The sequence below is a fragment of the Eubalaena glacialis genome, chromosome 2 (genome assembly GCF_028564815.1).
Source record: "Eubalaena glacialis isolate mEubGla1 chromosome 2, mEubGla1.1.hap2.+ XY, whole genome shotgun sequence".
Classification (NCBI taxonomy): domain Eukaryota; kingdom Metazoa; phylum Chordata; class Mammalia; order Artiodactyla; family Balaenidae; genus Eubalaena; species Eubalaena glacialis.
Window position 1 is genome coordinate 53,756,902 of NC_083717.1, and position 22,820 is coordinate 53,779,721.

General features: G+C 41.1%; 1 protein-coding gene across 3 annotated transcripts in view; it reads left to right on the forward strand.

Moving 5' to 3' along the window:
• GABRB3 (gamma-aminobutyric acid type A receptor subunit beta3) overlaps positions 1 to 22,820 on the forward strand; it is a 221,416-nt gene that overhangs the window by 169,093 nt on the left and 29,503 nt on the right. For all 3 annotated transcript variants that reach the window (XM_061181833.1, XM_061181831.1, XM_061181832.1), the window contains exons 5-6: positions 16,695 to 16,777; positions 19,378 to 19,515. In XM_061181833.1, the coding sequence (XP_061037816.1) occupies positions 16,695 to 16,777; positions 19,378 to 19,515 (221 nt within the window). The remainder of the gene's footprint in view (positions 1 to 16,694; positions 16,778 to 19,377; positions 19,516 to 22,820) is intronic.

Below are 22,820 nucleotides of genomic sequence, written 5' to 3' on the forward strand. Positions count from 1 at the left end.
AATAATACCAAAACTTACGAGATGCTGGGAAACAGTGCGAAGAGGGAAATTTATACCTCTCTACACACCCATTAAAAACAAGAATTCAACTTTACACCTTAAGGAACTGAAAAAAAAAAAGACTAAATTAAACCTAAAGCTAGCAGGAAGAATAAAATAATAAAGAGTAGAATAGAGATAAATAAAATAAAGTAATAGAACTATGTAGAAAGATCAATGAAACCAAAATTTGGCCCATTGAAAAGATCAACTAAATAGACAAACCTTTAGTTAGATGGACTAAGAAAAAAGAGAGAAGATGCAAATAACTAAAAGCAGAAATGAAAAGTGGAACATTTCTACCAATTTTATAGAAATAAAAAACTTGATAAGAGGATACTATGAAAAATTATATGCTGGAAAAGTGGATAACCTAGATGAAATGGACAACTTCCTAGAAATTATACAACCTACCAAAACTAAATCATGATGAAGTAGAACATCTGAACAGACCTATAACTAGTGTGTTGAGTCAGTAATTAAACCTCCTAACAAGCCCTGGACCAAATGGCTTCACTGGTGAATTCAACCAAACATGTAAAGAATAATTAACCCCAGTTAATGCAAACTTGAACTCTTCCACAAAAACAAGAAGAAAGAATTATTCCTTACACATTCTATGAGGCTGACATTACCCTGATACCAAAACCAAAGATATTACAAGAAAAGAAAACCACAGACCAATATCTCTTACAGATACTAATTTAGAAATCCTCAACAAAACACTAGGAAAATGAAATCAGCCCCACACACCATGACCAAGTGGGATTTAACCCTGGGATGCAAGGATGGTTCAATATGGGAAAAGGACATTAACAAAATGAAGGGGGGGGAAACACATGATCATCTCAATTGAAGCAGAAAAAGCATTTGACAAAATTCATCACCCTTTTATTATAAAAATGCACAAAGAACTAGAAATAGAAGGAAACTTCCTCATAAGATAAAGGCTATATATGAAAAACTCACAATTAAAATCATATTCATTTGTGAATATGTAAAATGGTTTCCCCTAAGATCAGTAACAAGTCAAGGATTGCTGCTTATGCCATATTTTTTCTAACTGGAAAGTAAAAAGTAAAATTGTCTGTGTGCAAATAATATGATCTTATGTAGAAAACCTAAAGATTCCATACAACCCCCCCACCCCAGAACTGTTACATCTAAAAAACAAATTCAATAAAATTGCAGATTTCAAAATCAACATGTGAAAAATCAGTTGCAGAGTATGGAGGTTGGGGAAGGATCTAGATGTCAGAGTAAGAGGACGTGGAGCTCACCTCCCGCCAGGAACACATCAAAAATACATCTATATGTGGAAAATTCTCACGCAAAACTAACTAGAGACTGGCAGAAGGACTCTTGTACAACCAAGACTAAGAAAGATACACACGTAATCAGGTAGGAAGGAAAGAAAAGCAATTGGGTCAGGATCTGTGCCCCTGAGAGGGGACTTAGAGGAAAAAAGACATTACATGGTCAGACACCCACCTTGAGGAGTGAGCAGCTCAAGCCACAGATTGAGTGTCCCAGTCCTGGGGCCCTATGCTAGGGAGACAAGCCCTCTTGGCTGGTTGGAGGACTGTTGGGACTAACAAGAAAGTGGTGGGAAACCTGGATTCTATTCGTGAGGAGCTCACATGCTGGCCTGCTCTCAAGGCAGGGCAGAGAGAGGTCTGCTCTAGTGGTTGCTGTTTCCTGCAATTGCCAAGCCACATGCTCCTAGTCGAGTGAACACTCTGGCTCCACTTTCTCCAGATTGCAACATGGCACTGGATCTGGGGCAGCCATGACCAGGAAAAGACTCAACCGTGGGATGCAGAGGTAACCCTGTCCCAGGGCAGAGCCTGGGTGGGGCAGCAGCAGCCATTGTTAGCACTTACTCAAGCAGAGCATCAGAAGCAGCCCAGATCTCTGATGGTGGCCCCTCTACCACAGCTCACCTCTCCATACACCTGAGAGTCCACATGGGCCTTACGAGTCCTGCGGAGCTGTTCCACAAGAGGGTGGAGGTGGCAGAGGCTAGGGACAGTGATTGGCAGTGAGGGACAAAGGGAACTTGCACACAAGGCTGCATCTGAGCAGAGCACAGGCAGCATATTGAACCTCTGTGCACCTGCCCTACTTGCTTCAGCACTACCCGCCTCTGGAACAAAGGTCCTGGTGCAAGAAAAGGTAAAATCACACACATAAATGAAACAGAGCTAGTTCAGGTACGACCCTTGGGGCTTCCACTCCAGTAACTTGGGGTCTGAGCTAGCCCCTAATAGGGTGGTGATGACTGCTGAGCAGAGGGGAAGTTCTACCACACACCCAGTGCCAGCTCTAGTCCCTCCATCTCTGACCCCACCACCTACCTAAGTGATAGCTGCCAGCACACCCTGAGGAAAGACGTGCCTTGCACCCAGCTCAAATCCAGCTCTCCCATCAAAGGCATTGTACACAGTCTTTATAGGGATGCTTTCACATAAGAACACCTGTTTAAGACTGCAATAGGTAACTGTTTCAGCTAAATTCATAAAGGCAGAGAAAGTTAAGCAAAATGAAAAGTCAGAGGAACTACTTACTCTCCATTGAAAGAGCAAGAGAAAACCACTGAAAAAATAAAAATGAAAGAGAAATGAACAATTTACCATATAAAAATTCAAAGCATTGATAATAAGTTGGCTAACTAAACTAGGGAAAAGAAGAGATGAACACAGTGAAAATTAGACCCAATTAGAAATGAAGAGTTCAATAGCTGAAATAAAAAACACACTAGAAGGAATGAATAGCAGACTAAGTGATACAGAAGAAGGCATAAGTGATCTGGAATATAGAATAATAGAAGTCACCCAATTGGAACAGCAAAAAGTAACACAAATTAAATATTGAAAGCATTTAAAAGCTTTCTGAGGTAATATTAAGTATACCAACATTTGCATTATGGGGATCCCAGAAAGAAAAGAGAGAGAGAAGGGGACTGAAAATGTATTTGAAGAAATGATGGCTAAAAATTATCAAACATGAAGAAGTAAATTGATATCCAGGTACAGGAAGCACAGAGGGTCTCAAACTAGATGAAGCCAAACAGAGCCACACCAAGACATATCATACTTCAATTCACAAAAGTTAAAGAGAGAATCCTAAATGCAGCAAGAGAAAAAGTCACATACAAGGGAATCCCCATCAAGCTACCAGCTGATTTCTTTGCAGAAACTTCACAGGCCAGAAGGGAGTGGCATGATATATTCATGCTGAAAGGGAAAACCTGCAACCTGGGATACTCTAGCCAGCAAGATTATCATTTAGAACAGAAGGAGAGAGAACTTCTCAGACAGACAGGCAAAAACTAAAAGAGTTTATCAACACTAAACCTACACTAAAAGAAATGTGAAGGGTCTTCCCTAAGTGGAAAAGAAGTTAGAATCTATAGGAAAGGGAAAATCCCACTAAGAAAGGCAATTGTATAGTAAGAACTGAGGATCCACCACTTAAATAACCTAAAAAGATTAAAAAATGAAAAATTGTAAAAACAACTATAAGTACAATAAACAGTTAAGGGATAAACATGACCATGTAAAATATGACATCAAAAACACAAAATTTCAGGGAGAGCAGTTAAAACATAAATCTTTCAGAATGTGCCTGAACTTAAATGGCTACCTGTTTAAAACAAGTAGGTACAGTTTTATGTCCACATATATGAACCCCATGGCAATCTCAAATCAAAAACCTATAGTAGATACAAAAAAAACTAAAAAGAAAGGAACCCAAGCGTACTACTAAAAAAAAAAAAATCATTAAACCACAAGGGAAGAAACAAAAAGAAGAAATGAATAGAGAATAACTATAAAGACAACCAGAAAACAAGCAATAAAATGGCAGTAAGTACATTCCTATTAGTAACTATTTTAAATGTCAATGGACTAAATGCTCCAATCAAAAGATACAGCATGGGTGATTGGATTAAAAAAAAAAAGTCCCTTCCATATGCTGCCTTCATGAGACTCACTTCAGAGCTAAAGGCACACACAGACTGAAAGTGAAGGGATGGAAGAAGATATTTCATGCAAATGCAAAGGGCAAGAAAGTGGGGGTAGCAATACTCATATCAGACAAGATAGACTTTAAAACAAAGTCAAAGAAAGACAAAGATATAAATATATAATGATAATGGGATCATAAAAGAAGGGGATGTTACAATTGTTAACATTTATGCACACAATTCAGGAACACCTAAGTATATAAAGCAAATAGTAACAGACATGAAGGGAGAAACTGACAAAATGCAATAATAGTAGGGGACTTGAACACCCCACTGATGTCAATGGACAGATCATCCAGAGAGAAAATCAGTAAGGCAAAAGCAGTCTTAAATGACACAATAGACCAGTTGAACTTAATGATACCTATAGGACATTACATCCCAAAGAGCAGAATATATACTCTTTTCAAGTGCACATGAAACTTTCTCCAAGATAAGTCACATACTAGGCCTCAAAACAACTTTCAACAAATTTAAGAGGGTAGAAATTATATCAAGCATTTTTTCCAACCACAACATTATGAAACTAGAAATCAATTTTAGAAAGAAAAATGGGAAAATAACAAACGTGGAGACAAAACAACATGCTACTACAAAGCCAATGGATCAGTGAAGAAATCAAAGAGGAAGTCAGAAAATACCTCAAGACTAATGAAAATGGAAACACAACATTCCAAAATCTATGGGTGCAGCAAAAGCAGTTCTAACAGGGAAGTTTATAGCAATACAAGAAAAATTTCAAATGAACAACCTACCCTACCACCTATAGTAATTAGTAAAAGAAGATCAAACAAAGCTCAAAGTGAGCAGAAGGAAGGAAATAATAAAGATCAGAGAGAAAATAAATAAAGTAGAGATTAAAAAACAATAGAAAAGATCAGTGAAACCAAGCATTGGAAGTGAAATTGAATTGTAATTAAAAAAAAGAAAAAAACTCCCAGCAAACAAAAGTCCAGAACTGGACAGCTTTATAGGGGAATTCTACCAAACATATAAAGAATTAATACCTATCCTTCTCAAACTATACCAAAAGATTAAAGAGGAAAGAACATTCCCAGCTTCATTCTATGAAGTCACAATTACCCTGATACCAAAACCAGACAAAGACACTACAAAAAATAAAATTTCAGGCCAAAATCTTTGATGAATATATATGCAAAATATATGCAAAAATCCTCAACAAAATATTAGCAAACCAAATCCAACAATATATAAAAAGTATCATACACCATGATAAAGTTGTATTTATTCCAGTGCAACAAGGATGGTTCAACATTAACAAATCAATCAATGTGATACACCACATTAACAAAAGGAAGGATAAAAATCACAAGATCATCTCAGGAGACACAGAAAAGGCATTTGACAAAATTCAGCATCTGTTCATAATAAAAACTCTCATCGAAGTGGGTATGGATGGAATGTATCTCCACATGTATCAACATAAAAAATGTATCAACATAAAAAATGCCATCTATGAAAACTCCACAGCTAACATCATACTGAACAGTGAAAATCTGAAAGTCTTTTCTCTAAATTCAGGAATAAGACAAGGATGCCCATTCTATTTAACATAGCATTGAAAGTCCTAGCCACAGGAATCAGACAAGACACATAAATAAAAGGCATCCAAATTGGAAGAGAAGAAGTAAAACTGTCACTATTTGCATATGACATGATACTTTACATAGAAAACCCTAAAGTTTCCACTGAAAAAAGTATTAGAACTAATAAATGAATTCAGCAAGGTTGCCAGATAAATCTGCTGCTTTTCTATACACTATTAATAAACTATCAGAAAGAAAAAGTAAAAAAAAAAAAAAAACATACACCATGATGTATATATAGCAAAACAGAAATAGACTCACAGATACAGAGAACAAACCACTGCTTACCAGTGGTGAGAAGGAAGGGGGTGGAGTAGGTTAGGAGTATGGGATTAAGAGATACAGGCTACTATGTATAGATAAGCAATGAGGATATATTGTATAGCACAGGGAATTATAGCCATTTTCTTGTAATAACTTTTAATGGAGTATAATCTGTAAAAATACTGAATCAATATGCTTTACTCCTGAAACTAATATAATATTATACATCAAACATACTTCAGTTAAAAAAATAAAATGGAAAAATATCATCCTTAGAGATATGGAGAAAAAAGTGATAATAGGCAACCTTTATTTTAAAAAAAAATCAGATGCGTTTCTATGTACTACCAATTAACAATCCAAAGAGGAAACTGAGCAATTTCTTTCACAGTAACATCTAGAAGAATGAAATACTGAGGAAGAAATTTAATGATAGAGGCAAAAGACTTATGTACTAAAAGTATAAAAGAAAGAGTAAAACTATAAAACTATATGACCATGTGACTATGATTTGGCCCAAGAGCTATAAAAGGAACTTTGGCAGGGTTCTTGCTAGGATATCTCAGTAAAATGGAGGGGGTAAGCGGGCTTTGGCTCCTCACTTTCTTCTGGCTGCTTGTGTAGAAGGTAGATATAATGGCTGGAGCTGCAGCAGCCACTTTGAATCAAGAGATGACCTTGAGGATAGAGGCTACATGCTGAAAGAATTTAAAGAATACATAAGCAAATGGAAAGACATCTTATGTTCATTGATTGGAAGAATTAATATTTTTTTAAGATGACAATACTACCCAAAGTGATTTACAGTTGCTATGCATTCCCTTTAAAAATCCCAATCACATTTTTTTCAAATGGAAAACTCCATTCTAAAATTCATATGTAATCATACGGGACCCCAAATATTCAAAGCAATCTTGAAAAAGAAGAACAAAGTTGGAGGTTTCACATTTCCTTATTTCAAAACTTACTATAAAGCCATGGTAATCAAAATAATGTTATATTTGCATAAGAACAGACACATAGCCCAATGGAATAAAGTAGAGAGCCTAGAAATAAACTCTTGAGTATATGATCAGATGATTTGCATCAGGGGTGCAAGACTATTCAATGCATAAAGGAGTGTGTTTTCAACAGATAATGCTGGAAAAACTGGGTATCCTTCTGTAAAAGAGTAAAATTGGATGCCTACCTTATACCATATACAAAAATGAACTTGCAATTGATCAAAGATGTAGTACGTAAGAGCTAAAAGTATAAAACTCAAATGGACAACCCAAAAGTCCATTAAAACATGAATGAGGTATATACATACAATGGAATATTATTCAACCTTAAAAAGAGGTTTGGAAATCTGGTACATGCTACACCATGAAAACATTATGGTAGGTGAACTAAACCAGACACAAAAGAACAAATGTTGTGTGATTGCACTCATATGAAATACCTAGTATCAGTAAGAATAGAAGTTGCCAAGTTACCAAGTCCTGGGGGGAGGGGAGAATGGGGAGTTATTGTTTAATGGGTATAGTGGGCTTTTTTTTAGATGATGAAAAAGTTCTGAATATGGATAGTGGTGATGGTTGTGAATGTAGTTAATACCACTGACCTGTACACTTATAAATAGTGAAAAAAGGTAAATTTCGTGTTATGCATATCTTACTTTAACTAAAAAAATTCTTTGTTTCATATTTAATTCTATTTTGTTAACTTGGATGCTGTTTGTTTTTGCTCCATTTAATAGAGCTCAGTTTCATACCAATTTTCTGTCCTGTACCTATCATCTTCTCTGTGTTTTCAAAGCTTTGTCTTCTTCCTCTGCCCTTAGTAAGGTTTTACAAGTTGGCCCTCTCCTTCCCACTGACTGTGGTCCCCAGACCAGCAGCAGCAACATCATCTGGGAAATTCAGAACTACAGACCTACCCCAGATGTCCTGCTCAGAATCTGCATTTTAACAATATCCCTCAGTGACTTGTGTCCCCTCAGAGTTTACAAAGTCATTCACATCATTAAATGACTTTCAGCTGTGTAATTCTGCTGTCTCTGTGTTCAGTACAGATTTCAGTTCAGCACTTACGCTCGGATTCCTTGCATTCTTTGCTCAGTTTTACATCATCTGTCTATGCCTTCATCTCAGGCTTTTCTTTCCTTATGTCTTCCTGTCCTTGTTTTAAAGAGAATTCATGCCTTTTGACAACCAGACCAACATCTTTCCAAGTTTTCAACTTTCATTTTGCACGCTTGCATACTTTTCATAGAACATCTCTTTGTTTTATTCATAATGTTTATCCTTAGATGGGCAGATCCATGGAGACAAAGTGATATTCTAATGAGACTTTGGATATGGCGACCTTGGCCCCCTTCTGTCTCACGCTCACATTGGAAGCCTTAGTCCCTAAGATATAAATCTGAAGATTGGGTTAATGCATTCCCTTTGTTATGCCTAATCGCCATTCTTTTAGGGTAGGTCCTCCTCTCAGACTGCTGGTTAACCCACTGAGCCATGAAGTCAGATGTATGATACTTTGAATAGTCTTGAATGACACCTTCTACTCTGGCCTGCTTGTTTCCATGCCCTGTGGATATCTGCCTCTAGCTGCAGTGGCTTTTCTTTGAGGTGATGGGTTGTGTGCATTTTTTTTTTTTAACATCTTTATTGGAGTAGAATTGCTTTACAATGTTGTCTTAGTTTCTGCTGTATAACAAAGTGAATCAGCTATATGTACACATATATCCCCATATCCCTTCCCTCTTGCATCTCCCTCCCACCCTCCCTATCCCACCCCTCTAGGTGGTCACAAAGCACCGAGCTGATCTCCCTGTGCTATGTGGTTGCTTCCCACTAGCTATCTATTTTACGTTTGGTAGTGTATATATGTCCATGCCACTCTCTCACTTTGACACATCTTACCCTTCCCCCTCCCCATATCCTCAAGTCCATTCTCTAGTAGGTCTGTGTCTTTATTCCCATCTTGCCACTAGGTTCTTCATGACCTTTTTTTTTTCCCCTTAGATTCCATATATATGTGTTAGCATACTGTATTTGTTTTTCTCTTTCTGACTTACTTCACTCTGTATGACAGACTCTAACTCCATCCACCTCACTACAAATAACTCCATTTCGTTTCTTTTTATGGCTGAGTAATATTCCATTGTATATATGTGCCACATCTTCTTTATCCATTCATCTGATGATGGACACCTAGGTTGCTTCCATGTCCTGGCTATTGTAAATAGAGCGGCAATGAACATTTTGGTACATGACTCTTTTTGAATTATGGTTTTCTCAGGGTATATGCCCAGTAGTGGGATTGCTGGGTTGTATGGTAGTTCTATTTTTAGTTTTTTAAGGAACCTCCATACTGTTCTCCATAGTGGCTGTATCAATTTACATTCCCACCAACAGTGCAAGAGGGTTCCCTTTTCTCCACACCCTCTCCAGCATTTATTATTTCTAGATTTTTTGATGATGGCCATTCTGACAAGTGTGAGATGATATCTCATTGTAGTTTTGATTTGCATTTCTCTAATGATTAATGATGTTGAGTATTCTTTCATGTGTTTGTTGGCAATCTGTATATCTTCTTTGGAGAAATGCCTATTTAGGTCTTCTGCCCATTTTTGGATTGGGTTGTTTGTTTTTTTGTTATTGACCTGCATGAGCTGCTTGTAAATTTTGGAGATTAATCCTTTGTCAGTTGCTTCATTTGCAAATATTTTCTCCCATTCTGAGGGTTGTCTTTTGGTCTTGTTTATGGTTTCCTTTGCTGTGCAAAAGCTTTTAAGTTTCATTAGGTCCCATTTATTTTTGTTTTTATTTCTATTTCTCTAGGAGATGGGTTGTGTGCATTTGACTGTGTTGCCCAACCACTTTCAACTAGGGAGTGTGTCCTCTAAAACTATGGTGGTAACGGGGCTGGAGGGAGAAGGAGGCTGGGAGAGAGGGAAGGGGAGGGGAGAGAAAGGAGAGGAGAGAGAGAGTTAGGGAGGGAGAGGAGCTGGCAGGCTGCATTAGCAGGCAGGGCCAGGTCTGTCACCCTGTCTGGCTCACGCTGTTTCTCACCCTTTCTGATGGAACTTACCATGGTGATGAAGATGTTCTAAAATCTGCACCATCCAGTGCAATAGCCACTAGCCATAGGTGACTACTGAGCACTTGGAATTTGGCTAGTGCCTTAGAGGAACTACATTTTTAATTTTATTTAATTTTAATTAATTTAAAATGTAATTATAAATAGGCACATGTGGCTAGTGGCTACCTTTCTAGATATAAACCCCACACACACCTCCCAAGTACCATCATTAGATCCAGATGATTGGGGAGACTCAAAGTCTCAAAGTACTTTTTTGATTCTTTCAAAATATTTCCTTCCTTCCTCTTAGAGAGTTGAACCTAAGTATTTTCCTTGAGACTCCCTCAGTCATCCACCCTGACATTTCTGTTCCTGTCAGGTGCTTGAGGATCTGGCACATGCTTTTCTTTTGGTTTTGGTTTTTAGCATTATTGCTGGTTTTGGCCTTTGAATTGCTTTATCACCATATTGTTTGAAAATCAGGAGGTGGCCCGTCTCATTTGCCTAATGTGACTACTCATTTCACCAAGATTTATGTTCCTACAATGTTAGTGGATTTATGCTGAAATCCAGAAGTAAATGCTCCTGTTGTAGGAAAACACTATCTACTAAGGGCTTTGCTATCTTATGGCACCCCTGAGAAGTATCAGGTTGTGATGTCCATTTATTTATAAGATAATATATGCTTTTCTATGTGTGTAGTTACTTGTGTTGATTGTTTTATCTGTTATCTATGGCCACAACATTGCTGCATAACAAAACAGCTGGAAAGCCTCAATGTCAAATGATAATAAGTGCTCATTGCTTGTGAATCTGGGTGATTAATCAGCACCTCTGCAGATTCTGGCTGGTTCACCCACAGCCCCAGGGATGGGTGGTCTCTGCCCCTTATGTCCGTACTCCTCCTAGAACCAGCAGACTTATATGAGCGTGGTTTTCTCACAGCAAAGGCAGAAGTACAAGGGGACCAGAAACACAGAATGTCTCTTTGGGGGCTAAGCTTGGGACTGTTAGTACACACATTCTATCGGACAAAGCAAGGCACAAAGTTGGCCCATGTTCAGAAGGGGGCAGACAGCTCCTCTTTAGCGAGAAGAGCTGCAAATGACATGGCAAAGAGAGTGGATACTGGGGAAGATGAAGGAATGGGGCTGCCAACACAATCAACTTTCTACAGCAATTTTCCCAGCAACATCCTCAATGAATCTGCATAGCAGAGGCCTTTGGACATTTCTGTGCGTGTATCTTCTTATATTTATTGTAAAATAAAACAAAAATTGGGGCAACTTCAATATTGGCTTATGTCCTGTGCCCTCTCCACATTGAATAATAAGCACTTGCTTTAGAAGGATGCTTGGTCAGTCTGAATTATTTGATTAGGTCCTTAATCCTAACATCTGAATTTCTATTCTTGGAAAAATGATAGATACCTCCACTGCCTGGTGCACCTGGGGTGAAGCCAGGAATGGAGATGAGTGTAAGTTACCTGGGAGCAGTTGCAGAGGGCTAAGTGATTACCTGTAAGGCAATACCCCGGGTGTGCTGCTGTCCTGGGGCCATGGGTAACAACCATTGCCCAGGGTTCTCGGACATTTGGACATCCTCAGTACAAGCCAGAAGTCACACAGGAGGTGCTGCTAACTTGCTCCCGGTCCTGCTAGTTTGACAAGATTGTGATCAAAGGGCCAGAACTCCGCCTATGGCTGCATTTTGCTGCAGTCCTCACAGCCATGGAAACTGTAAAGCTTATGGGCATCAACATCAGCCTGCTAAGGACTCATTCTGCAGCCGAAGGATTTAGAGACCACCAGGCTATCAGCACATAGAGTGTCATCAAAGCATCTTGACCAATGAGCCCAGGGAGGCTCTCAGAGTAAACATTCAAAGTCAGATCTCCTGCTGGGAGTGCTTGCAGGAGGGTGGGTATCCCCTCTGGCTCTTAGATTTGGGGGATTGAAACCAAGAAGGGCCAAGCCACCTCTTTTCCTTTCCACATTTTGCTTGAGTTCCACTCTGTCTGTTAGTTCAGGACACCTGCCATGTGCACGTGGCTGCGGTTCTAGGCACTTATGACTGCAGGGGACCAAGCCCTGCTCCAGGCTCCCCAGAGGACAAGCAAGGGGCCTGCAAGTCAACAAATGGAAGGACATTCCAAGGGTAGATGATCCTACGTATAATGACAATACTAAAATGGGTGATGAAAGGAGAGATAGCAGGGCTGAGATACTTTAGTTCTACAAGGCCTCTGAGAAAGCTAGTCAAGGACATTTTAACCTCTGTTCTCTCTGGTATTTACTATGAATCTAAAATATTCGTATAAGTGGGGAAGAGAGTGTGTGCACTGCCTTGTGATTCACTGTAAGCGTGGGTCCCAGGCTCTGCCCAGAGTCCCCCTTTCCCAGCAAGGACAGAGAGCACTGTCGTACTTCGGCTGACAAGCAGGCATACTACCACCACCTAGTAGCTGTGTTCCGGAGCAGCCAAAAGTGATATTTCCACCACAGCCTCTCCAGGCGGTCTGTGGAGAAATCTGTGTTTGTGGGATGACACAAAGGGTTTGCGTCTGCCCTTAATATTCTTTTTAATTGGTGAAAATTTTTAAATGGAAGTGCTCATACCAAAGTACATCTCATAAGCTTGATATAATTGAGACAAAGTTAGAACCCTTTGACCTTCTAAAAGCTGTTCTTCCCAGGAGTAGTTTCTAGATGGTGTCCAAAGATGGCAGGTGTCTCATAATAGGATTTTAAACTTGTTGGGATGATGCTGCCCTTATAAACTTCACATTTATTCCTCGAATTTTCATACTTTTGACTCTTAAACATATCTTTAGGGATATATCACTTATAATAGCAAGACTACCTATTAAACTCCACCCTATTCCACAATGGGCAAAATGTCACTACTGTTGCAGCAAGTGTAGCCTTAAAATATTTATTTTCTCCCCTTACGTAGTATATTTCCAATTTGTCATACATATGAGACATATACATGTATATGATCTCTGTGTGTGTATATATGTGTGATCATATATATCATATATATATATAAAACATGTTTCTCTACTGAATTCGCTCTTCTTTGAAAACAAGAACCTCATTCCCTGAGTAGGCTTTTAAAAGTTGAATATATTTTGTAGTTTAAGGCAGAAGAGGTGTCAAGGAGGTAGATGAGTGAGTGCAGGATTCAGGCTGCCTGGATCTGAATGCCACATGTGCCTTCCAGTAGCATTGTAAATGTTGCCGACCTCCTTACTCCTTCTGATCCTTGGTTTGCTCATCTGCAAAATGGGAAGAATAACAATATCTCTACAATGTGGTTGTTGTGAGATTAAATGCATGAGTATTCAAGCGCTGAGCACGGAGCTGGGCCCAAAGCAAACTCGCAACCAGCCTTACATAAAGTTCAAATGTGACTGCATGCTACGACTAAAAACAATGGATCTACTGGAGAGAATTCCTCACCCAATATTTCTTATTGACTTCACCACTATTTCTTAGAAATAGGAGTGGAATTCTCAGCTTTCAGATGGAAGTGGAGCTAGAAGTTGGTTAAAGTCTTTTCTCAGGACAAATAAAATTGATTAGAAAAAAATACAAAAGGTGTGTGTGTGAGTGTGTGTGTGTGTGTGCATGTGTGTTGGGGATTATGCAACTAGAGCTCGAATGTCACTGGGGCTTCCCTGCCCTTGGTCCATCTTCATTAACTAGGCTTGAGTTCTCATTCTGCAGACTATGAAATACCCTCCTATGGTTTCTACAAAGTCCCAGGGGTGCAAAATTTGGTCATTTCACTCAGAAGGTCCAGTCCCCAAACCTGTCATGAGTTTAGCCAACGTGGATGATGGCCTTGTGGCTCGGGGAGGGGTTCTGGCCTGCTGTGCCCTTCCTGATCTCTTTATTCCCCCCTTTCTTTTTTTCTTGCCTTCCTGTCCCAGTGGCAAAAAGACCTCTTTCCTTCTTCCACTGTGTCATGAGTAGGCTCTCATGACTTACTTTCCACCATAAGAGGGTTTTCTGTGTATTTCTTCCATAGGAAGAAGAGTAGTGCATAGATGTCTATACCTTATTCCTCAAGTCAATAGGAATAGGGCTCCATATGATAGCCAGTATGATACCAGAACGAGAAGACAGGACAACAGCTGTACTAAAGATACTCACCAATTCTACTAGCTTCATGCTTCTCGCTTCCAATGATTCCTATGAAACACTCTACATAATATCACAATACATGTGAGTCTCCAAACAATTTGGATGTGTGTGTGTGCACTTGTGTGCATGTATTTTAATGATGATAATTGGGAATAAATAAGGAAAAACAAACAAAAACTGGTAATCTCAGTTACTGAGTCTTCAAGTGAATAGGTACTAAAACATGTAGGAAAATTTAAAAATTTGAACATTTCCAGTAGAGATCTTTTTCTCTTACTTACAAAAATTTGTAATTTTAGCAGAACTTTCTTCTAATTTTGCCTTATACGCATCTTGTATGGATGTTGGGTTGACAACCTGCCATAAAACATGCCAGAATTTCAAAGTGTGAGGCTGGTACTTCAGTTGGCTAGGAAGTCAGATGATGTAGAAAAATATACCAAAGAGCTATGTGTTGACTTTGGATAGAATGTAATCCCCTCTTTGGAATGATAATTGGAAGTGTTATGACATTTGGAAAGGACACAGTTTCATCATTGGTGTGGATCTTATAGCATATGTCTGCACGGCACTTGCGTGCTATTTGCAGAGAAAAAATTAGCGTTGACCCATGATTGGCAAATAGGCCGACATTTTCCCTCACTGTTCTCAGTCATTGAAAAGTAGAACTTTCCTCAACCTGCTGCTTAACCCAATGCTAATAGAAGGACATGCTTTACTCCTATTCCTTTAACACCGGCACTTAGGTTCAGTGAGACAAGCCCAACATAATTAGCACATGACTGGTGTCTGATGGGTGTTTTGGAGCCGAACTTGCTTATGTTGCCTGAGTGGTAGAAGGTTTGTTGTGAATGTTCACATGGAAGGCTGTCTATAGAAAGCTCAATACTGGGCTTCGAGAAGGGTGGAGTCTAGAATGTGGCTGGGATTTCAAGGTAAATCTAGGGATCTCAGGAGAAGATATTCTCACCTCTTCCTTCTTAAGATTCACCATTTAATGAGCACGGCCCGGGCCGCCATTTACACATCTTCCACATCAGCTCTGAGATGCTGCTCCCTGAGATGTGTCGTACATGTCCTGCAAGGCTGTGCGCTGTGGCCCAGCCTTAGCTCTGCTGTCTCCTAAACCATCAACTCTCTGCATTGTCTTCACCTCTGTTATGCTTTCTCATTCCTGACTCTCCAGTTTGAAAATGGCATCACAAACCTCTAATTAATGAACTTGCAAGTTTAGCTCCATTCTCATCTTTAATTCATTCCCATGGAAGAGAATCCCTTTAGCTCCATTCTGCCTTTTAACTCAGGCCACATCCTATATGCTTGATCAACTAATGGTTGGCTGTGCTTGATTCAGGGACCCAGCCCAGTCTGGTTAGCTGGGACTGTGGTGCAGAAGGGGTGGGATTTCGAGAAAGAGAATAAAACATGGTAGCCTAATCGTTGCATTTTCAACAGAGGATTTGGGTAGGTTGGTTTCCCTAAAATGAGGCTTTCGGCAGAGTAGGAAATGAACTTGACGTTTCTGGAAGTGTTTTATCTCCATGTACGATGGGTTTAACCATTGCACGGCAGAGGCTTAACTGTCCTTAGGCCATGATATAAATTATTTCCATGGCTGCAGCTGACCTCAAGGGAAGCTAACCCAATCAGTTTTGATTCATAATCAATAACATAGAAGCCAAATATTCTCTTTGAAAAGGTAGGTGATCTTGTGTTGAAAAGCCCTAGAGCATTAGCCCAAGAGGCAACTATAATAAAATAGAATCAAGTAGAAGCTTGGCTCACATTTCCAGAGTGCAGCCTGTGGATCAGGAGCTACTTGAACACTTTACACTGAAAGTCAAAGAATTCAATTGTAATCTAATCAACGTTGTTACCATAGGTAAGTTTTCTCTGTGCTACAAAAGTTAGAGCGTCACTAGACAAGGAGGCAGAATAAAAATTGAAGACAAGAGCTCCCTAAGAAACCCCTTTCTCTGCCCTTGATTATCCAAAGTCAGCAAGTTTGCATGAATAATTTTTTTTTAATTAATTAATTAATTTATTTATTTTTTTGGCTGTGTTGGGTCTTCGTTTCTGTGCGAGGGCTTTCTCTAGTTGCGGCAAGCAGGGGCCACTCTTCATCACGGTGCGCGGGCCTCTCACTATCGCGGCCTCTCGTTGCGGAGCACAGGCTCCAGACGCGCAGGCTCAGTAGTTGTGGCTCACGGGCCCAGTTGCTCCGCGGCATGTGGGATCTTCCCAGACCAGGGCTCGAACCCGTGTCCCCTGCATTGGCAGGCAGATTCTCAACCACTGCGCCACCAGGGAAGCCCAATAATTTTATAATTATATATGTATTGCTTTTTTGGATAAAGCTGGCCTACAGTATAATGAAAACTTGTCCATTTAGTATATATCATGAAATATGTTTAATCAGGTGTGCTTTGGGGAAGGGGTCCTACCTGAGGGTTACTCAGTGTTTATCTAGAAGCAGTTTTTCTGCTGTATTTCTCATTCCATCTTTAATATCTGCCCTCACTCTGTGTGTTTCAGAATCACCACAACCGCAGCATGCATGATGGACCTGAGAAGATACCCTTTGGATGAGCAGAACTGCACTCTGGAGATTGAAAGCTGTGTGTATCTGTATTTCTTTTTCATCCACTTTGTGTTTTAGGCCTTCTTATCATTATTTGGCATGGCATATATAATTTTCTTGACATAGTTTTTAATTATCCTAAAGATTAGAGGTTTAATCCTCCACTTTGCAAATATCACTTTCATGACAGAGAGAGGGCAAGAGAAAGAGAGAGACAGACAGAGACAGAGACAGGGGCTCAGTATAAAAGAGTCCTCCACTCTGATCTGACTAAGAGAGTCTGTTTGCTATGCTGAAATAAAAGAAGACAAATGCTTTCCATCTCGACCCCTTCAGTGAGAAGAGAGCAGACGCCGAGAGGCGGTCCCTCAAGATGTGCTTCATCAGGCACAAGTGGCTGTACTCCTGGGACCCTCTGCAGTTGGAGTAAACCTCATTTCCCATTAGGAGCTCAGCTTTACAAGCCAACTATTTCTACATCTTGGCAATTTTCTTCAATTTGAAGAGTATTCAGATGCCTTATTGATAATTCAGTGTTGAGTGATACTTCTCTGCGAGGGACGAGAGCTGCAGCCACATAGTCTAAGAAGCAAATGTCCTGCTCCCTGACCTGCAACCCTGGCATATCCTGATGTGGCTGCTGCCGTGTGTGTTCTCCTGACCCACCGTAGACTGGTTTATCATTAGCCTCAGTTGGATTTCGGGTTGTCGGTATTTGTATTGAATTTTGGGGGGATGGCAAATGACTGACTTTGCAGCGCATTTGATGCATGTATGGTGAGAAGTGAACGCCTTGGTGAATGAACACACTGGGAAGCTGCACTGGTGGCAGGCCAGTGTTTAGACCCCTCACTGTGGCCCTCACTTTCACACGGCATCACGGCCCTGCTTTCTGAGAGCTGTGCTTTCAGAAGGTGAGGGACGTGAGATCATGTGGCATGATGCATAGGATATTTAGTATGAAGGCTCAGGGGAAAGATGATGGTTTCCCAATAGTTGAAGGGCTACTTTAGGAAGTTAAGTAGATTCTGTGTGGCCAGAGGACACAACTCCAATGAGTTGATGAGAGTTTCAGAAAGGCAAATTTGGGATCTAAGTGAGGAAGCAGCTCCTATTCCAACTGTGAGCCCTATTGAGTGGCGTTGGAGATTGTAGATTCTGTTTCCTTGATGTTTAACCAAGGTGGAGGATGGGGAGGAAGGTCTGTTGTCAAAGAGATTTCCTCAGTGTGTGAGGTCCCTCGCCCTCGGAGAATTCATGATTAAAGCAGTTGAACAGAAGAGGGATTCTCCCAGTTTTCTGGTGACCTGACTACCCACGTGCGCAAATGTTTTTATTAAAGTCAAGATGCAAATGTATGGAAGAGTTAGCCACTTGAAGATCTGGATGTCCCGTTGGGGGGCATGTAAGCCCTGGGCACAACGTGCTGATCTGAGCTGCAGCCAGAAGGCCAGAGGGGCTGGACTGTGTGGGCGAGGGAGTGGGTGTGGATGTACTTACAGCGCACACAGGGACCAGTCCTGTGGGTTCTTGGGGTCCTATTAAGGACTTTGGACTTGTTTTGCTAATTGCATTGGGAAACATTTGAGGGCTTTAAGCAGAAGAGTGACTTGGTAAGATGTGTGTTTTATTAGCGATCGCTGTGGCCGCCAGGTGAGAATGGAGTGTAAGGCAGTTGGAGGGAAGGGCGGAGACAAAAGGTGTGCCCACCGTGATCCTGGAGGGAGGACAGCAGACGGGACCAGGGAGCCAGCAGGGGCTGTGGGGGGCAGTCATCCCCACAGCTTTGGTCTATTTGTCTAATGTCAGATATTTAGTATCTGCCTCTTGTTGTGTTATATGTTCAAATAAAAAAGTCTTTTATATTCATAGGCTATTTTTCTACAGGTGTGAGTTTTAATTTTCCTTACCGCTAAAGTTGACCTAATTCTTTAGAAGACTCCTGGGTGCTGCAAATAACATCAGACACTATTGTCCTATTTAGTCATTCTCAAGAAGCATTGATTAATTACCGAGCGAGCATGAGACCATGCCAAGAGGTGGCTTTGGAGCTATAATCTGGCAAATGACCACTCCTCTTTCTGCTGAGACCACTGCTCAAATCTCTAAGGGCCAAGAGGGTCCCTACAAAAGGCATTTCTAAGGATGGCCAAGCTCATGGCCAGGAACACCTCATGACACCATCCAAAAATGCCTGACTTTATCAAACATTGATTGGTCAAATTCACCCTCAGTGTTTTAACTTTTTAATAGTTTTTGAGAGAGCTGCCTTTCCAGAATTCTTCATACTCAAGTTCTTACTTTTTCTTCCAACTATCTTATTCAGTGCTTTGAATATGTTTTTAATTCATTTCTGTGCAAAGTCGAGGCCAGCCCGACCATTAGGCTTTGCAGACAGAACTTTGGTCAGAGCACTCTGCCTCCACAGTTTCTCAGCCTGGTTCAAATCAGACAGCAGAGGTAACATGAGAATATTCGAAAGTTAGTTCTTTGATGATGCTTCTTTTCATAGACAAGCACATCAAACAAATTTACTTCAAACATGGGCAAGCTATTACTTCCATTTTATTAGTGACAGTTTCTTTAGACAAAATAATGCTTCATTTCTGCCATGTCCTTGCTTCTCTCTCCTGGCAGATGGCTACACCACGGATGACATTGAATTTTACTGGCGCGGTGGTGATAAGGCTGTTACTGGAGTGGAGAGAATTGAGCTCCCACAGTTCTCCATCGTGGAGCATCGTCTGGTCTCCAGGAATGTTGTCTTTGCCACAGGTGAGTCCTGCATCCCCTCATACTCCCTGGAGGGATACTGGCTGCCTGGCCATGATGCTATCATTGTGAAATACCCTGCTGCTGATTGACAGTGCTTGGTCATCCAAAAAAGGACTATCATCAATATTTCATCATTTTCTGTACCGTTTTCTCTGTATCTAGAGGGAATGGATAAGCTTTGATGGGTAGGAAGGAGCACCTGACCAGGAGATGCTCTCTGTACTGGTTATTGAAGAGTTAAAAGACTGAGGGTGAATTTAACCAACCCTTGTTTGATAACATAAACAGCTTTCATTCTGGGCAGACAAGAGGCCACTGATGGCCTTGGAGGCAGGAAGGAAGGAGAGGGAGGAAGACCTGAGGAGGCAAGTGCTGTGCTGTCAAAAGTAAGAGACCTTCTCCCCACTTCTGGGCTGACAGTCAGCCCTGGTCCAGGAACCTGGGCACCTGCAGTTAGTGATGCCTCTTCAGACATCTGCTCCTAATATCATCTGGGAGGCTGCCCTGGCCTGGGTTTCATTGTCATCTTTGTTTCAACTGTCCAAAGACAGAGTAGTTATCTTCTACTCTCCTGTCTATACTTGCTGAGGTTTTATTAAGTTCCAACCATGTCTCTCACAATGGGTAGTGCTTCCTCGGTGTTCTTACTGAATGCTGTGTTGTAGATGAGAGAATAAACAAAAGCACTCCGTAAACTGTAGGGTATTCTAAAGACCACAAACTCTGGGTGGAGAATTCTCAAGAAGGCAGAGCTGGGATCTCCCATCTTGGCTTTCTCCTGACAATGTAGCTTAAACCACACCAAGTGGGTGGTGGTTAGCCCTGGTCCTGTGCCAGCATTCATGACGCCCGTGGCCTGCACTCTCTGCCTGTAGCCTCTAGCTTGAATGCCTGTGACCCATGGCCACCTTGAATCCCTTCACCTGGCCACCTTCTACTGATTCTTCAGCTTAATCGAAATGCTCTTCCTCTGTGAAGGTTTGGCCCCTGCTCTGCCCACACACTGCCTCCCCAGGATGGCTTAGGTGACAGCTCTGCATTCCTTCAGTGCTGCATTGACCACCAGTGCCTGTGACTTCAAGGCGACCCCTCCCATAGGAGAGGCCTGTCCTGGGCACGGCTGACCCCACTCCCTGTCCCCTCCTCGTGGGATACCTGCCATGCTGCGGACATGCAGCCAGTCCTCACTGGGCCAGTTTCTCTCCTCTCTACCTCAGCCTCAAGAACGAAGGGACGTGCAAGTAGAGACAGAAGCCTGAATGTTTAAGGTCCATCTTCATGCGGTGCCACCTTCTCCTGTGTTGCAAGACGTCCTGCAAATGTGCTTGCAGTCTCTGTAGAGTACGCACGGAGGTGCTCACCTCGGGTGGGCGGTGAGGCCAAAAGGCACATGGGCTTATCATTAAGGAATAGTTTCCACAACCATGAAAATTGCCCTGTGATGTGTTGCAGAAAATGATTTATTGCTTTTAAAACTGGGTTTCAAACTGTTACATGCTCCAAGTGATGTGAGCAGAGGTCTGCTCAGAACACAGGGATAGTCTTGTCTTGGTGTAAGAGTCCTGCCCATGCTTGCCTTTGTCTAGAAGATTGCAGATAGGGTTGTTAGGGCACTGCCAGGAGGCCCTTTTATTGCATTTTCATGCAACCTCCTTGAAAGCCTGATGAGGCGTCTGTGGAGGGTGTGGTGCTTCCATGGGAAACTGCAACCACATAGAATGGCCTTCCTGAATCCTCTTGCTCAAAAGCACTGGAGCCACTTTTTTCTAGGTGCAGTCTCTGTCTTTCTTTTAACTATGTATATGGCAGAACATATCCTAAACACATCTGGAGAAGATACACACTGCAGAAATGGGGGCAAATACTTAAACTCTGCTGAGAGTGATCATGCCCTCAGAATGCAGTGTTGAGTCCTCTTTTCTGTGCTCACCAAGTTTCTGCATTCGCAGGGTGTCACCAGGAGCTCCGTATCAGTCAGTTATAAACCTCCCATCCTTCAAAGACCCTGCACTTTAAAATTATTCTAATTTGCTTACTTATGTAGAAACGTCATAAGCCACATTGTTACAAAACTATTTCAAAATTAAATATTATACTAATTTATTTTCCTTTACACAAGTGTTCTGAATTAATGAGATTTCAGTCAGTAAACTGGACTGAAGGATTCTCTAACCTGAAAGAGAATTCTCAGAAAAGGGATTAGGAAAAACACAACACTCTGGAGGTTTCTGGAGATGCTCCTTCTCAGGGTCATGCAAGTGTAATTCTGTGGCTGGCCCACCTCTCCCTTGTCCTGCCTCTTTGAGGACCTTGTGAATGGCTTCTTGCTGTGGTTTCCCAAGAGGTAGAGTCCTAATCCATCTCCTGGGTAACATGAGGTTGCAGGCTGCAGGGCAGGGAATACATACAAAAGGAGTCATGAATATTCACTCAATGGCTGGCATGAACTAGGCATGGGGCTGAACCCTGGGTCAGAGAGGGAACAGGGAGTGTCTGGTCCAGTGGGACTGCTCACAGCCTGCAAGCATTCAGCAGTGTGCCCCGGATGACATCAGGTAGCCTCTTACCTAGTGGGGTGTTTAGCGGGAATTGAGCCACAGTAAGAGAGCTCGAGTTCAAGAGACAGTATGTACGAGGTTTAAAGACTCAGGCCCTGGAGCCAGAACTGCCGGAGCTTAAGTCCAGACTCTGGAACCTTCTAGCAGGGTGACCCGTGGTGATCTCTCTGAAAAAAAAAAGACATTGATAATATCTATTTGGTAAGATTGTAGAGGATTACATGAGTTAGTATAAATAAAGAGCCTAGAATAGGGTGAGCACTGATTAGCTTTCATTAATTAAATTGCGTGGGTCCAGGAATGAGGCATATTTTGAGGAGTCTGAGAATAGACACTCCAGTGGCTGCCCAGAGCTTTAAATATTAGAAAATGTATGACATTATTCTCCTGGATTATTGAGCATGATGTAATTGACTACTAATTGCTTATCTGAGGATTTCCTAAGAATAGGGCTTGTTTGGGGTTCATATTTGTATCCCTAATACATATCCCAGCATCTAGCCCACTCAATAGTTTGAAAACTGCATGGTTATTGAATTACAAGAGGAAGTTTGACTGTCATTATTAAGTATGTATTCAACCCTAATCAAATGAATCATTTCTGCAAAAGAGATACTATATAAATTAATAACATTATATGTTCAAATATTTAATGTACTAAAATATGATGTTTTAAAAGAAAAATCCACATAAAACATCTTTGTACCTGGGGAGGAAATTAAGTATGCCTTTGCCCAGAAGGAGGGA